Raw genomic sequence first — 14149 nt, forward strand, 5'->3', positions numbered from 1 at the left:
GGGCTGTTGCTAAATATACATATTTATTGACGCTTAAATATATATTTGTCGACGCATTTGCCATTTGAGAAAATTACTTACATTTTTCAAATTTGTAAAAACATTAAAACTGACCGGTTTTGGCTGGGTTACTTACAAGTAACAATGGTAATCGTGCTGATTTTGGCAATGTTTGCAAATCGTTACAGTATAAACAAACATGCCAAAGTGTCAGCTTCTGACAGTGTCCATGAAATGTTCACAGAAAGTTCATAGACATTTTTTCGAGACAAGCTTTAGTTAGATAAAGTATGTGATCTATTGTGGTAACTTATATTGTAATTTAGACGGAGAGGGGAGTCGAGACACCATTTGCAAGGTGCTTGTCGCAGCACAGGTTCTACCCGATTATCATGACTACAATGGGAATGGTACTGTGACTTACAATGCATGTCGTCGCTGGTGTTAAATATACAGATCATGAGTTTAAGTGTAGCATATAAGAAAACCTCTTAAAGACGCGCCATAGTATAACTGTATTCTTTTGTATTTCCTTGAGGGTAGTTATACATGATTTGCATGATAAAATTGAGAAATTTACTTTGACATAAATTATGCCAAGACAATGTGTTTTATGCAGCATGCACAACATTTTATATATTAAGTTGAGTTTATATCACATTTTGTTTCTACAGGGCAAAAGAGTTATTTGTCTATTAGTATGCTTCAAAAACTATACTGAAAAGAGATTGAGTAAGTGTACAGACACTTTAATTCAGGAAGGGCCTAAATTGTTCACCTGTCTTCTCGAAGGATAGCTGTATCTTCTAGCATTACCAGAACGATTTTCACGAAGTTCATGTGGGAGGAAAAAGTAGGTCACTAGGTTTTGGTGGGGTTTTAATGGTAACGGTAACGGCTATTAGCCAGATTGAGGTTTATACGTTGGCCATGCCTGTCTTTCAGAGTAGACTAGGAAATTATCATATGACCGGATGATGACAGACGTTTATTTTGGCGGCGTTTCAAGGCCTACTTTTTGTATTCGGTGTCTGGAATGAAAGCTGGCCTCAATATTTAATAGCGTATGTAATCTTGCCATCCGCTCTATATCATGTTATGATATATCATGTAACCTTATGTGAGGTTATTCGGCGGTCAGCTTGTCATTCAAGAGGTCGTTTGGTATAAATCATCATTCAGGAAGATATGTACATAATTTTTATATCCCGTAAGAATTAGTACAATATACTAGTTTTTCGATTGTCCAAGGGTATGAAGCAGAGACTTGTTTCAAACCCATTCCTAACAGTTTGTTTTTTAATTTCTTTCACGTACTTATTTAAACCGCAGTCTGCCTATCCGCGCCCATGAACTATAAATTCAGAACCATTCGTACTCTGAAGTTTTGAATATCCGATCAGCCCTTAAAGTTTCCCGATTCTATAAAAAAGAGAGCCATCGGCCAGACTAAATCGCGCGAAGTCTACTGTACGATACGAATCTCGATAAAAAAAATCGCGCCATAACAGACGTGTAACCGATATCATTCTAGGTTACTTTAGATTTTTCAAAGCAGTCAAACATTTGAAGTAAGGATTATATAATTTGATATCAAGTCTGAAATGAGATACTTTCAGATGTTTCCTAGCAGATGATGTAAACAGCCAATCTATTGACATTTGGAGCGACGCAACGATTATATTATGAACGTCACGTTAAAATTGACCAGCAGCGTTGTAACATTGTCAATCATTGACATTTTTGATGCTGACTTCATTTTTGAATTGAGAATTAGTATATAACAAATCTACGGAGTCGTATTAGTGCTGTCGCATTTTCACTATTCCATACACATATTTATATGTTTAAATGCATAAAATGCGCAATATGTTTACATGCATCGTTGTTTTTTTTTTTTTTTTTTTTTTTCGTCTTTTATGTTGCGATACTTTTATATAAAATACGATAACGTTTTTGCGTTCCCTAAAACATTTTTGCCTTTGTTTTACTGTATCGCCAATACATTTTTACCATAATAAATTTTAATAATGTACGTATTTCGCTTTGCGTTATTCCCGATCGCATATTAATGATCTAACAAATTAGCTCATTTTTAGTGTTAATATTGCAATTCCTACACATGGATTTTAAGAAGTGCGAACCTTAAAAATGACTTCCCAAGTTTCGCGCTTTTTTTCCCAATATTTTGAGTTTTATACTTATTCCATGCGGCCGTATTCTCCTCTTCATTTCAACAAATGAGCAGGCATTTCCTTGCAATCAGAATGTCCACATGTTTTATACTTACACATTGTATATAAAACGAAAACAGTGCGGGTCAGTGACTTTTTAGGCAAATAAATGTGTATCAGAAATTATATTTACGAAAAATCCGGAAAATTGAAATTTATTTTAATATATTTCTTTATTTATATATATTTAGGTCAGTTTTGCCCTGAATTTGGAGACATATCGCTTTAAAACATGCGAACACGTGTCATTTAAAATGCATTTTGAATAGACTAAATTAATGATAAGCATGACATAGTGTCATGAGACGGCGGACCGGACAATGGCTTGGTCACTTGACCTTTGTCCGACCTTTAATAAATTAAAGAATATAAATTGGTAAAACGCGAATATGATAACTTTTTTGGTAGGTAACATACTTTTATGGGACACCTGTCCTGCTGTCTGAATAAGCAGACAACATTTTTCAAATATTTTATATGTTTACACCTCTTTTTCTTATTATGTCGCGCAAAACTTGCGAGACCTTCCGTTCAATGTCCGAATTATTATTTACATGCATTTAATTACATACTGCAGAGTAACTTAATGTATAAAGGAAGGGGTGGGGGCGAGTGGCGGTTGGTAGAGCGTATTTGTCAACAATATTTTCAGTCACATAACCGACTGTCTACTTGTAGAACAGAGCACAATGTCCAGCATTATAGTGCCTCACTGGAATATCGTACCGTAGACAAGTGTCATGATACCCCATCCAGTCACAATACACTAACAGGGTTGAAATGTCCTCTTTATCGCACGGTTAGGGAGCGAGCCTAAGACCCTCCACATTTGAAGCGGGCGCTTTACCACCAGGCTATCGAGACAGTATGAATTTTAAGTAATAGAAAGAGTAGGCGTTGGTTATTTCAGAAAACTATAATCAAACCAAATAGACAGTATTATTCCACTGTTGCTACATTAAATCTTATTTATCAGTTTGAACTGTTGCTGAATCCTGGGATAATCGGCCTAAAATATCAAAATGATTTGAATCGACTTTTCTTGACAACTCACTGGTTGGCCCTAATACAAAGCAGACATAGAAGGGCCGACTCGAATCATTGTCACTCAAAACAACACTATTATTCGAATCAACACTCTTTCTAGTTTGTTTCAGGGCCTCCCAGTGTAGTCGTCACCGGTAACATAAACGTAGGCATTGGAACTAAAAATACAAACTTAAAGTTGGCACTATCTTTTTAGATATCTGAATATAGCTAACTGCTTCAAAGTACACAGTATATCATTTTCTGAAAAGACTTATTTGAGCTGAAAAAAAAATGACCCTGCTAAAATATTTGAAAAAAAAAAAATAAATGGAGACAACTCCGCTTAAAGACGCGCCACAAAATAACTGTATTCTTTGGTATTTCCATGATGGTAATTATACACACTTTGTTTTTACAGTATAAAATGGTTATCATTTTATGATTTTAAAAATATACTGAAAAGAGATTGAATATTTTTTTCAGATGAAGTTGTGAAAACGTTAATTCAGGAAGGGCCTAAAATTGTCACCTGTCATCTTGTAGAATAGCTATATTTTACCAGTACTATCAGAATGAATTGCACGATATTCATGTGAGAGGAAAAAGTTGGTCACTAGGTTGTGGTTGGTCTTTAAACTTTATTGTAGGCTTATGACTATGTACATAGTATCTCATGCAAACCATGCACATTTTACCTCTAGGCACGAAAGAGAAAGCTGTTGTTGGAAAGAGAACAATCTCTGCTACTCATATATATATATGTATACGTCAAAGTACGGGGGCCAAATATCTAGAAATATGAGAAAATCAAAGAAAACAATTTCAGGACTGTTAGATGCATGACTGCGTTATCCTGTTTAGCAGGTAACACAGATAGCTTACGTTTTACATATGGACAGGATTATGATTGACAACGGTGTTCACTCAACAATTTCACTCTATAAACAGATTGCTTCACGTGTGTAAAGAGGGCTAAGGGTAACTCTCTATACGCGTTACTCTTCCAGAAGACTATTAGTAATTTTAGTGGGAGAATAATGCTAGATATAGTAGTCTCCAATTCCAGAGACTTCCCTGGTTCTTTGGTATGCCATGTGTAAGCACAGGACCAAGGGACCTTTATCCCAATGTAAGTACATTTTAGTTGTAGGAACGGGGCTTTGAACTCACGACCCCTAATGTTATAGTCAGACAGTGTTATCACTGGACCATTGGTCCGCTGTACGCCGTGCATAATTAAATACATTCTATTGGATGTCCTGTGGTTGCTTAGAATCATGTAGCGAGTACTAGGCTTGCGCATTTTCCTGATGAATGGCACACATCATTACTTTTTCTCGGTCGTATAACTACCCCATCCCGGCCCATCCCCAGCACACTTTCTTTGATTTCGTTTTAGTTTAGTTTTGAGTTTAGTTTTTTCTATATTATTTACCAGTAATAAGATCTACCTGTTCTCCGAAAGTAATTGTCAGAGGTAGAGGACGGTCGATTTCAGACCTATTATCAGATCTACATTGTTAGCACCTTTTATAACCATTACTTAAATTTACATTAAAATTTCTGTCTGTCTGTGGCGGAGTATGTGGGTGGGGCAAGGTGTTCCGTTGATAATGAAAAGTGTTCAATTTATCTGCATGTATGTTCTAGTGAGAAGATTAAAGAAGGAAGAATGTATAACACCAATACAAATTTTTAAAACGTTTTATTTCTCAACAATAACAACATCTATTTAATTGAGATTCTTCACGACAAAACGTAACCGATGATAATTTTTTTAGATTTCAGATAATTTTTAAATACTTGATTAGTCGAGTTTATATTTTCATGTAAAAAGTTAAAGATAAGATGAGAACATATGAAATATGAAATTTAAATGCAGATTCATTATGGCGATATGATGTAGTTTACCATAGGGTATGTTTTTTCGTGACAGTACTCAAAAAAGATGTGACCAGATGGCATTATATATATACATGTATGTAATACATATAAAAAGTATAAAGTGACAAGCATTACACAATGTATACAAAAATAGTTTTGCAATAGTTAAAATGCATATTTTTCAACTGCATTTTCTATCTGGATAAATAATAGCAAATGGTACAGTATATAAATTTTGAATATTGTACATATATACTAATTTATACATAAATGGATGCGTACATACCAACATAGTTGACACTTAACAACAGTATCTTTATTAGACATCTTATGTCTTTTTTCAGCTGAGACGACAAACATTATACATGTTTTTTGTATTAATAACACAAACCATTTAAAAACTATCAATTGTGCTTTTTTCACAAACATGTACATGAAATTCGCTACAGCAACATCGTCAGCCGTACATGTATCACAGAGGAACATTAAAAAAAACAGATTACATTTTCAATTGAAACAATGGAATATTATGAAATTGTCAGATATGTGTTCCTTAAATACATAATATAAACAATGAGACAAATGAAATGTTATATCGTGACCGAGATTATGCAAATTAAAAAGAAAAGCACCAAAAAGCCTCGTAATTAATTTGATAAGCGCACACGTCATAATAAATATATACTCAGTAATTCTAAATTATGCCCACAGGGATATTGGGCATCTGCCCAAAATTTATACACAATCTACATAAATAGACAGTAAGGTCAGTACCATGCCCAGGATGGACTACACTGTAAAATTACCATCATCCTGTCCAGTAGTCAGACAATTCAACAGTAAAACATGTGCTGCAAGCATTTTCTACAGCCAGACATAATCCGCAAGTACTTTCAACCGCCAAGCATACGCCGCAAGCACTACTTTTTTGTTTTTTGTAATTGAGAATCCAATCGGTTCCATAGTTCCATTTGTAAAGCATCGACCTGTCCTCACAATAACACCATACAGAAAAACAAGAAAAACACAAAAGCAAAGATGAAGTAAGATTTCAAATATTTCGGTACTGAGATTACAAATTTGTCCACAGATTCTGGAATGTAGAAATTCTTTGGAAGAAGCCTCGTTTTCATCGGTGCCAATGACCTTGACATTGTGTTCTCGATGGCGTCTTTCGCGCCGTCCCATTTTCCGGGTCCTTGGAGACGATACTGTGCAGGCACACATGGTCCAAAGAGACAGCGAAGAGCCAGCATAGGGTCCTCGAAGAACATTTCTTTTATCTTTGGTTTTACGCCTATTTCTGTAGCAATTTCGTCCATGTACTGAATCCAGAAACACTGAAATTACAAAAATAGAAAGGTCTTCAAACTTAATAATAGACGAGAAGTAGGTTCGCTTACGTTGTTGTGTGGGCAATTAAGTTAGACAACGCGTCTACGATCAGAATGCGTCTTTAACACCAAACCAACATCAAATCACACATGTTTTAGAGCTTTTCTTCGTGGTGGTTTTCACTTACCGGTAATCTTTGAAAACACAGACAGACTTGCTAGTGTTAAAACTCAATATTAGCATTAAATGAAATTCAGCCTGTCTCCGGCATTTCCTTTAACGTGTTTATGAAGAAGCATTTACCTGTAAAGTGTGTCTTTGAGACGACACATACGTGCTAGCCATTTCGACACGTTTTTCTTCTATATCTGCTTTCATAACACTCTCGGAAGGTAAATTATTCTCACCTGGAAAAATAAATACGTTATATAGACACAAGTGTGACATGTTCGCAGACTTCAAGGAGACGAATATATCTGTGATGAACCCGTGCTATTAACCATTTTATTGAGCATAGTGTTGCCGTTTACAGTAACCACTATTGATATTATATCTGACGAATCTCCCAAAAACTATTTATTTCGTCCGCATGGCCGCTTTGACCTTTATCGCTAATAGCGGCGCCAAGGTAACCAGTGGTAACTCTGGGGCGCTGTGTACATAAAATGGACAAACTGTATTTCTAGACTAGCAAAAGATGTTTTGTTCAACTTCAGTAAAACAAATGCGTTACTAGAACGTCTTATTTGCTTTTGGGATTATATTTTGATATACTTTACCTTTCATTATTCTAGTGAACCATCTACATTGCATTTCTGAGATCGGCATAACCGCTCCTATTGCCTGGACTAGACCCACTACAGCAAGGGTAGGATGGGGTGCTTGTGGTGGAAACATGTATTTGTAAAGTGACGTTTTGTTTCCTTCAACCTTTGTCACTGACTCGTCAACAATGCCAATTTTATATTCGTACCCAGTTGCAAATATCACAGTGTCTATGTCCTGTAAACATTAAAAAAAAAACAGAAATGTAAATACGCATGCATGTTCAGGCTGACATGTTAAGAAGATGAGAAATAATATCATCAGGACATCCGAAACAGTTTTAATTTACTAAACTCAGTATTGTGTGTCATTTATGAAAACTTTTTTATTTGGGATACTGATTGTCTTGTCAGATTTTTTATACCCTTTTTTTGTATTTCTGTGTCATTCACAGCCAAAAAGTATCCCTCTTCCAACATCTGAAGATATTTTTTAAATCTTTAGAGCAAAGACACGAAGATAGAAATTACTTATCCATGTCTATACTCCTGATATTTGAATTAATAACATATACTTGTTTGGTTCATAACAAATTAACCTCCGAATCAAGACCGCCAAAGCAAAACACTTTCAAACACCTGGCATCCTTTTCAACTTTTTTCCAAGTGTATACATTTTTTTCAAGTGTATTCATACACATGTATAGGGTTGACCGCACTCCTTTTTTCGAGATATAAGCCCAGCATGATTTAATACTCTTAACGCACACTAGATTTTTTAATATATGCATCTACGTCCTGATATGTTTGGCTGTAATTTTACATATCTTTTATTGCAAAGGTAGCCGTTTTATATATTATATCTCAAGAAATTTGGATAATTCACCGAGAAAATATACATTTCTTCATTCTTGTTCAGTTATTGTGGTAGACTTATTTTCTTCAATTTACATTTGTTTTTTTTTTGTTGTTGTTTGTGTTGTTATTTTAAATCAAACTGTTTTTGAAGAACTTGTTCTTTCATTACTGATCGCCATTATTATAATATTATGTAGCTGTTACTGAGTAAGTTCGAACCTGCTTTCTTCTGATGTACTGTTATCAAAATGTTAAAGCAATTTTTAGTAAATAAATAAATAAATAAATAAATAAATAAATAAATAAATAATATGTGTTGATTTACTGATAGCGTATGGTCTCATTATAATTACCTCTACAGATCCGTCGTCAAACTGCACGGAGTTCTCGTTAAAATGATGGATATTTGGTTTGACCCTCAGAGCGCCCGTCATAATGCGATATGGTAGCTCGTCATTTATCGTAGGGTGTGCCTGCAGAGCCCTGAAAAAGATCAAGTATGGCTTACTTTACCAAACACTCTTAAATGCCAACATCCCCGGTGTTTACGAATCATTTATTTATGTGAATTAAAGTATATTAAAAGAAAAACATATTTGAAACGTTGTTTGAATTTAGTTAGCGCTGTAGTTTTTTTTTTTTACTTGAAAAAAAAGGCCATACAGACATATTTTACCTTTCAACTTTCTGTTTATTAAGTCATAATCAGTTCTCGTCATTTTATAATATTTTCTCACCAAAGAGAACGTAAAAAGCCCCGAATTAATGCACTTAAATCAGCCACCATAAAAATATCAAGCCTACCTATGCATTGGTTTTAATCCGTAGCTTTCGTGGTCAAATCTAAAATTTGCCATCTTTTCAACACTCCATTCCAGGGCAGAATGTGGAAGAGAGAACAGGAAGCGGTTATTAGCCATGGCATCGGCCGGAAGTCCCCAGAATCCCATTCTGCTGATTACCCAAGCCCCACGGCGCGTGGACAGGTACACCTGGGAGGCTACATGACTAAGGTCAACGGCAATATCGACGGCGGAGTTCCCTATTCCTGTAAAATAAGATGAGATATTTTCCCTTTGAATATGTTTTCATTGTCCTCCCCCTCCTCCTCATCATAAAAGTAATGATAATAACAACCACCACCCCCATCGTCGCCATCATCATCATCATCATTATCATCATCATCATCATCATTATCAACATTATCAAAATATTCACCATCACCTTGATCATTATTATCAGGTTCATCATGTTTACCAGTATATGTCGTACTCGTGAATTATCATTATAATCAACAATATCAGTTGCTCTAACAGTGAAAATATCACCATAGCAAAAGCATCAAGTGCAGTTTGGGTTCAGATACTTTTTTACTTTCATCCTACATTTTTCTTATTTTTTTTTATAGTTTTGTTTCGCGTGCTATTTCGATAATCGGACTATGTATGGAAATCTGGTTCAAATGTAAAGACACTGAATCTTGTTTTTTTTCTTCTGTTCATGAAATTTTGACAAAGCCAGACGTATAAAATATCAGAATGTATTTGTGGTCATGACAGGCTGGACAAAAGAGACTGGCCTTCGACATTGTCATGTTAATGATGTCGCTAGTACAATATCAAGGCCATTTTGTCTAAATACTTGGCATATCTTCAAATTTATATTAATACCGGTATGTCTGGTCAGCTGACGCGTAATTGTATTTTATGATTTAGGCCAGAGTACAGAAATGAGGTGCAAGTCCTTATTTTCACAAATCGAAATTTCTTCCGTTTAAAATTTGTTTCATTTTTAGATGATATTGGAAGGAAGCAATAATTATAACGACGACGAAAATAATAATAATGATAACAATAATAATAATAATAATAATAATAACGAAATTATAATTATATCTTTTATTATTCTTGTTGCCGTTGAAGTTGTCATTATTGATTTTTATGGTTTTTATTGTTATTATTATTATTATTGTTGTTGTTGTTATCATTAAATCTATATAGTCCTTATACGATAAAGATAACAAAGGGGAATTAAAATGTATGATATTGATGCATGTTAATATGTTATAATAACATAATAATGTTGTAAACAGTTTGAGAACAAAACACCCGGCAGAGTAAAATGTCTGGGTTTTTTTCCGGTTCCGGTCAAGAGGGTGGTCAGACATTTTAGACAGTGGTGAAATTTTACTAAAATATTCAAAATACTGGATTAAGATGAGTGTACAAATGGATTTAAACATTCCCTCTGGTGACATTTCATATAATAAAGACAGTATGGTTAGCCAATCAGGGGTTAGACAATGATAAACTAAGAAATATAATCAGTCTCAAATTTGGCTGAGACTCACTATATCTGTAATAGCTGTCTCTCCTCCATGTACCATATACAGTCAGTACTTAGTAATTAACTCTCTAATTTGTTACAGTATATAGTATATATGTAGCAATAACATTTTTCTTTTTAGTCACTCTCTTGTACCGGAAAATTTCAGTGCTGAACTTGCAAATGTTTCTTTGTTATACCCCATGTTGTATTCTGCGTGATACCTGGGTGAAAATAAAGATATGCTCTGTTCTGTTCTGTTCTGCATTTGATTTCTCTTTTCTCAGTTAACCTCCCAGTTGTTGGTTTTAATAAAACATTGTTCCCTTTTAGACTGATTGGTATCACTTTTTCCATGTCGATAAATTTTCATATAGACCTCACAAAAAGACAATAATGAGAAATACTACTACTTCTACTAATAAGAATAATAATAGGAAGATCAATGATGATGATGATGATGATGATGATGATGATGATGATGGTGAATTAGATAAGCGATGGTGGTACTGTTGATGCTGATGATATTATCAATAATAATTACAGTAATAATAATAATGATGATAATGATAAAATTGGAATCAAAAATGTAAGCAAGAACCATACAATTATTCTAGTGTGTCCTATCTGATTGCGATGACCAGAAGAAGACAGTGGACAGTTGACACATATCATACGATGTCATTGACCAAATGCCCGATATATACATGTTCTTATGATGTTTCAGCTTATGTAAAGTTACATAACTTAATCGGTTGGTAAAAATTTTCCATCAAATGTAAACGCTCTTATCATTTCATTTAAGAGTCATTATGTAACAAAACGAACAAAAAATGAAAACAACTAAGAGACCACCGTGGTATATCAAAATTAATGCGGCATGTTGGTATATAAATATTAAATAGTTAAGTGGCCGGAACCTTTGATGATCATTAAAAAGTAACACGATTTCTCTTTGTGATCTTTCTTAAAACGAACCAAATAGTGTAAATATTTCTTAATTAAAAAAGAACATTGACTATTATGTATAAATGCTTATATTCTATTTTGTCCATTCCTACCACTTTGTATTTAAGTTCTAACTTTGTTCTAAGTCGGTTTCTTGAAACTGCTGCCTGTATGTCTAGCTTTTATAAAAAAAAAAAAAACAGAAAAACGTAACCTTAAATGTTTGAAGTCCAGTCTGATATACCTGGTCAAAACTAGTTCTTCTGGTCAGAAAGGACGGGAGCCGTTTGTTGTAAACTGATAAGAAAAAAAAAAAAAAAAAAAAAAAACGTTATGAACTGAAGTCTTATGATCTCTGAAATGTTTCACTCACACCGCTTTGATATTCCTTTTTTTTTTTAAATTTTAGCGCTAAGAATATTATGCAATATGTGTTAGGCATTAATTGTTTCCAGTTACGCCCATTTAGCATTTGGCAGTCCGTATTTCACCTTTATTTATCATTTTGCGTTTATTATTTGCCATTAACTTTTGGATGTGACATTTGGCAGTTGACATGGGAGCCTGGTCACTCATTTTAATGCTTTTACATTTTTAAATTTTTTTTTTATAATAATGCTGCGTCCTTAAATTTAATGCACATTGCTGTCAGTTTTTGTTTCATATTTAGGCCCTTTATCTTTGCCTATATTATTTTTTCCAGTGAAATTTATGATACATACCCAAAAGCAATCATTATTTATCTGAAAAATTAATCTAGGACGAAGACAAAATCCAACACAATTTTATTCGCTTTTAACGACTATGTTTGCTGGTCACCAAACCCTTAACCAACTTAACCATTTAATTCACTGATATTTTTTATTTTTATTGCTTTTCGTGGTCAGAGAAAAATGTTGTTTACTATATCACCCATTTAAGTATAGATATGAAACAGTCACACATGCAAAAACATTTTTTAATTATTAAACAGCAGAACGGTCGTTTAACTTTCTTTTCAATAAACACAATATACGCAAAAAAGGACCAATGTACATTTAGCTAAAACAATTTTGAGTTTTTGCAAGAAAAACGTTGTACATCACAGCAATTATACAGGTAGTCAATATTCCTGCCCTAGGTCTGAGGGCTGGAACTATAACTTATCAAGATTGAACTTTTAAAAAAATTATTTCTAACGTATTATATCAAAAACCTAGTCAGGTTTTGGCTTTCAGTATAGTAGAAGAAAAGGTAGAAAAAGAAAAAGAACACACGCCCTACGAAAAAAAGGGTATGCGGAGGTCTCCAAAATAGAGCTAGATGTGAGATTTCCTCTCAGCATTATAGATAACCACATGCTTAAAATACCGATTAAGAATGCATTAAATATAGAGAATGAAACAAAAAAAATCATTGAAAATATTGTGAGAGGAAGAGACAGTAACGCTTACCGACGACGACGACCTTCTTGCCGACAAATTTAGAATTTTCTTTGTAGCCGTGTGAGTGGAGTGTCGTGCCTGTAAAACGACTCAGACCCGAGAAGTCTGGTTGGTAGGGAAATGTATGGTGACCTGTGCAGATTAGCACGCCGTCGAAGGTTTCTGTGTGCGCTTCTCCACCTTCCCGACGGAATGTTATATCCCAGCTGCCGTCAGTTTCATATTTGTCCGACTGTACAACACGCAAAACTGATGTGTTAAATTGGATATGTTTCAGAAGTCCAAACTTGTCAGCATACATCCTAAAATATTTAAGTACGTACTTGTGTGGCATAAACATAGGAAAATTTTTCGGCGGCGGAAAGTCACTGAATGCCATCATCTCTTTACTCGTGTTTATAACACATGTCTTATATATACTTCCTTTGCCCACTCTGGAAGTATCAGAATAGTTCCACAGACCACCAATGTCAGAATCTCTCTCAAAGCAAACTGGTTGCAAGCCTTCGTCCAAACAACATTTGATAGCCGTCAGACCACTGCATCCTGCCCCAATGACTGCTATTTTCTTCATTTTGAATAAAAATATTTTTTTAACAAACTTAATGATATATTTTAATTTTCTTACTTATTAAGTGCTTCAAAATATCTTATGAAAATTACAGCGTGTGAAGTGCTTATCGACATCGGTCGGATGACGCGGACAATGACCAACATGCCCTATTTATACACATATTTTACATGTGACCAGTTTGATAAAACAGCTGACCAAAATTTGAATATTCATGAGGTAAATTGATACATTTTTATGCGCATGATATGTCTTATTTATTTAAAGAGAATTTTCTTCGGTTGAGTACTGGTTTAGAGAGGCCTGTGTCTCCTCCCACTAGAATTTGGGTTCCGACGGTGAACTGACGGATGATAAAGTGTTTCGTAATTTGCGAACATGCCGTTTTACAAGTATCACTTTCGGTATGGATGACACTTTAAAGCAATTAACTAAAACTTTGAAATTTCGGATAAATCATTTTTGGATTAGCGACCATATCTTAAAATCTGATATTTTGTAATCTTTTGAAAGTGATATTTTGTTCTATCATTCAATTTGTCCCACAAACCTAGTGGCACATTGACATACTAACATCTTTTTCTTTTGTTTAGCTATACTGACAGATTGGGTGTAAATTTCGAAAATGTTCATTTACAAAGATTAAATGTGATACAAAGGATATGCGGTTGTTTCAGTAATGGTATTTCTTATTAAGATCTATTCAATGTAGATTGGCATACAAAGAATATATACAATTCTAATATGCTTTTCTCTGTTAAAACACTCTTACGCTAG

General features: G+C 34.3%; 1 protein-coding gene across 1 annotated transcript; it reads right to left on the bottom strand.

The window, feature by feature from the left end:
* Positions 1-5019: 5019 nt before the first annotated feature.
* On the bottom strand, positions 5020-13474 carry LOC128547436 (flavin-containing monooxygenase 5-like). Its single transcript, XM_053520282.1, has 6 exons — positions 12811-13474; positions 8909-9152; positions 8458-8587; positions 7262-7484; positions 6786-6889; positions 5020-6487 (listed from the first exon to the last, which is right to left on the bottom strand). Exons 1-6 carry the CDS (start codon positions 13373-13375, stop codon positions 6140-6142), a joined length of 1614 nt encoding a protein of 537 aa, XP_053376257.1. The 5' UTR covers positions 13376-13474; the 3' UTR covers positions 5020-6139.
* Between the last annotated feature and the right edge of the window lie 675 nt (positions 13475-14149).

Source organism: Mercenaria mercenaria, chromosome 12, assembly GCF_021730395.1.
Source record: "Mercenaria mercenaria strain notata chromosome 12, MADL_Memer_1, whole genome shotgun sequence".
Taxonomy (NCBI): Eukaryota; Metazoa; Mollusca; class Bivalvia; order Venerida; family Veneridae; genus Mercenaria; species Mercenaria mercenaria.

What these genes read in the sequence shown, in the direction of transcription:
- LOC128547436 (XM_053520282.1), bottom strand. Translation starts at nt 13,375, where the DNA reads ATGAAGAAAATAGCAGTCATTGGGGCAGGATGCAGTGGTCTGACGGCT. An exon ending in CAAGAAGGTCGTCGTCGTCG is followed by an intron (nt 9,153 to 12,810) that starts GTAAGCGTTACT and finishes CTTATTTTACAG; the next exon opens with GAATAGGGAACTCCGCCGTC. An exon ending in CTCAAAGACACACTTTACAG is followed by an intron (nt 6,488 to 6,785) that starts GTAAATGCTTCT and finishes TTGTAATTTCAG; the next exon opens with TGTTTCTGGATTCAGTACAT.